A 1,781-nucleotide genomic window follows, 5' to 3' on the forward strand; every position below is an offset into this window, starting at 1 on the left:
TCCCATGGAGAACCCTTGCACAGTAGCACGGCCTTGGGAAGAAAATTATGTAGCATCTCCCTGATCTCAGCTTTCGGAAAAGAGCCCAAACTCCAGACACTGGCATTGACAAAATACCTTTTTATTAGAGAGGTTTCAACAGGGAGGCCACCTGTACCTACATGCCACACCAATGTCTAAAGACCCTTGGGTCATCAGACTTCATTCATGCCTCAGGAGAAGTGGGGAGAATGCAGACATTCCTGGAGAAATAGAATTGTCACAGATAAAATGCCCAAAGAACAGGAGGTCTCCTAGATACATTGGAAATCACTTGTGAAGAGACATGGGGAGCTTATTGCTTCTGAAAGAATCCTGATTGAATGAGCTTCTTCAGGGCATCTTTGAGCTCCTGGTTCCTCATGCTGTAGATGAGGGGGTTCACTGCCGGAGGAACCACTGAGTAGAGGAATGACACTACCAGGTTCAGGGATGGCGAGGAGATGGAAGGAGGCTTCAGGTAGGCAAACACTGCAGTGCTGTTAAACAGAGAGACCATGACCAGGTGAGGGAGGCACGTGGAAAAGGCTTTGTGCCGTCCCTGCTCAGAGGGGATCCTCAGCACGGCCCTGAAGATCTGCACATAGGACAGCACAATGAAAACAAAACACCCAAAAGCTAAAGAAACACTAACCCCAAGAAGCCCAACTTCCCTGAGGTAGGAGTGTGAGCAGGAGAGCTTGAGGATCTGTGGGATTTCACAGAAGAACTGGTCCACAGCATTGCCCTTGCAGAGGGGTATGGAAAATGTATTGACAGTGTGCAGGAGAGAATTGAGCAAAGCACTGCCCCAGGCAGCTGCTGCCATGTGGACACAAGCTCTGCTGCCCAGGAGGGTCCCATAGTGCAGGGGTCTGCAGATGGCAACGTAGCGGTCATAGGCCATGACCGTCAGAAGACAACACTCTGCTGTGAGCAAGAAGGAAAACAGAAAAAGCTGGGCAGCACATCCCAAGTAGGAAATGGCCCTGTTGTCCCAGATGGAATTGGCCATGGATTTGGGCACAGTGGTAGAGATGGAGGCCAGGTCAAGAACAGAGAGGTTGAGGAGGAAGTAGTACATGGGGGTGTGGAGGTGTTGGTCGCAGGCTATGACAGTGATGATGAGGCCATTGCTGAGGAGGGCAGCCAGGTAGATGGCCAGGAAGAGCCAGAAGTGCAAGAACTGCATCTCCGACGTGTCTGCGAATGCCAGGAGCATGAGATCAGTGACAGTGCTGCCATTGGACATTTTGTCCCTCTGGAAATAGAAACACAGTCCAAGGAGTAAAAGGCAGTGACAGTTCAGGTGGTTCTTCTATGAGTCATTGCTATTAGACCCTCCCCCTGCTACACACACACCTTCTTTTCTCTTTCTGTGAGAATTTACTTCAGCTCTGTGACTGAATCTCTGGTTGCTGCTCCCTGACTGTGCTGTGAGGAGAAGGACCTCTTCCCACGGGCTGTTAAGGAGTCAGCCTTGCTCTACAGATGGGGTTTCATGGGCGTGGTGGAGGAAGGGACCTGTATGGGTGTTTGTCAGATGAAACTGCTCCTTACTCAAAAGGGCTGGCCAGCACCTGCACTCCCTGCCCTAAGGAACTGAGATAGTAGAAGGAAGTTTGAAAAGTTTGTGATTTTTTAACAGCTCCCCTCATCTCACCTTGGGAATGTTCTCGGATGTCAGAAACTCTCAGCATTTCAGCTGCGCTCAGGGAGAACAGGGCTGCCCAGCTGCCCTGGGCTTGCACTGTTCTGAGATG

The 1,781-nt window shown here is 50.7% G+C and overlaps 1 protein-coding gene across 1 annotated transcript; it reads right to left on the reverse strand.

Moving 5' to 3' along the window:
• Positions 1-334: 334 nt before the first annotated feature.
• Positions 335-1,521, reverse strand: LOC142363675 (olfactory receptor 14J1-like). Its single transcript, XM_075439825.1, has 2 exons — positions 1,508-1,521; positions 335-1,154 (listed from the first exon to the last, which is right to left on the reverse strand). The coding sequence occupies exons 1-2, from the start codon at positions 1,519-1,521 to the stop codon at positions 335-337; spliced, it is 834 nt and encodes a 277-aa protein (XP_075295940.1).
• Between the last annotated feature and the right edge of the window lie 260 nt (positions 1,522-1,781).

The sequence above is a fragment of the Opisthocomus hoazin genome, chromosome 19, assembly GCF_030867145.1.
Source record: "Opisthocomus hoazin isolate bOpiHoa1 chromosome 19, bOpiHoa1.hap1, whole genome shotgun sequence".
NCBI classification, from domain to species: Eukaryota; Metazoa; Chordata; class Aves; order Opisthocomiformes; family Opisthocomidae; genus Opisthocomus; species Opisthocomus hoazin.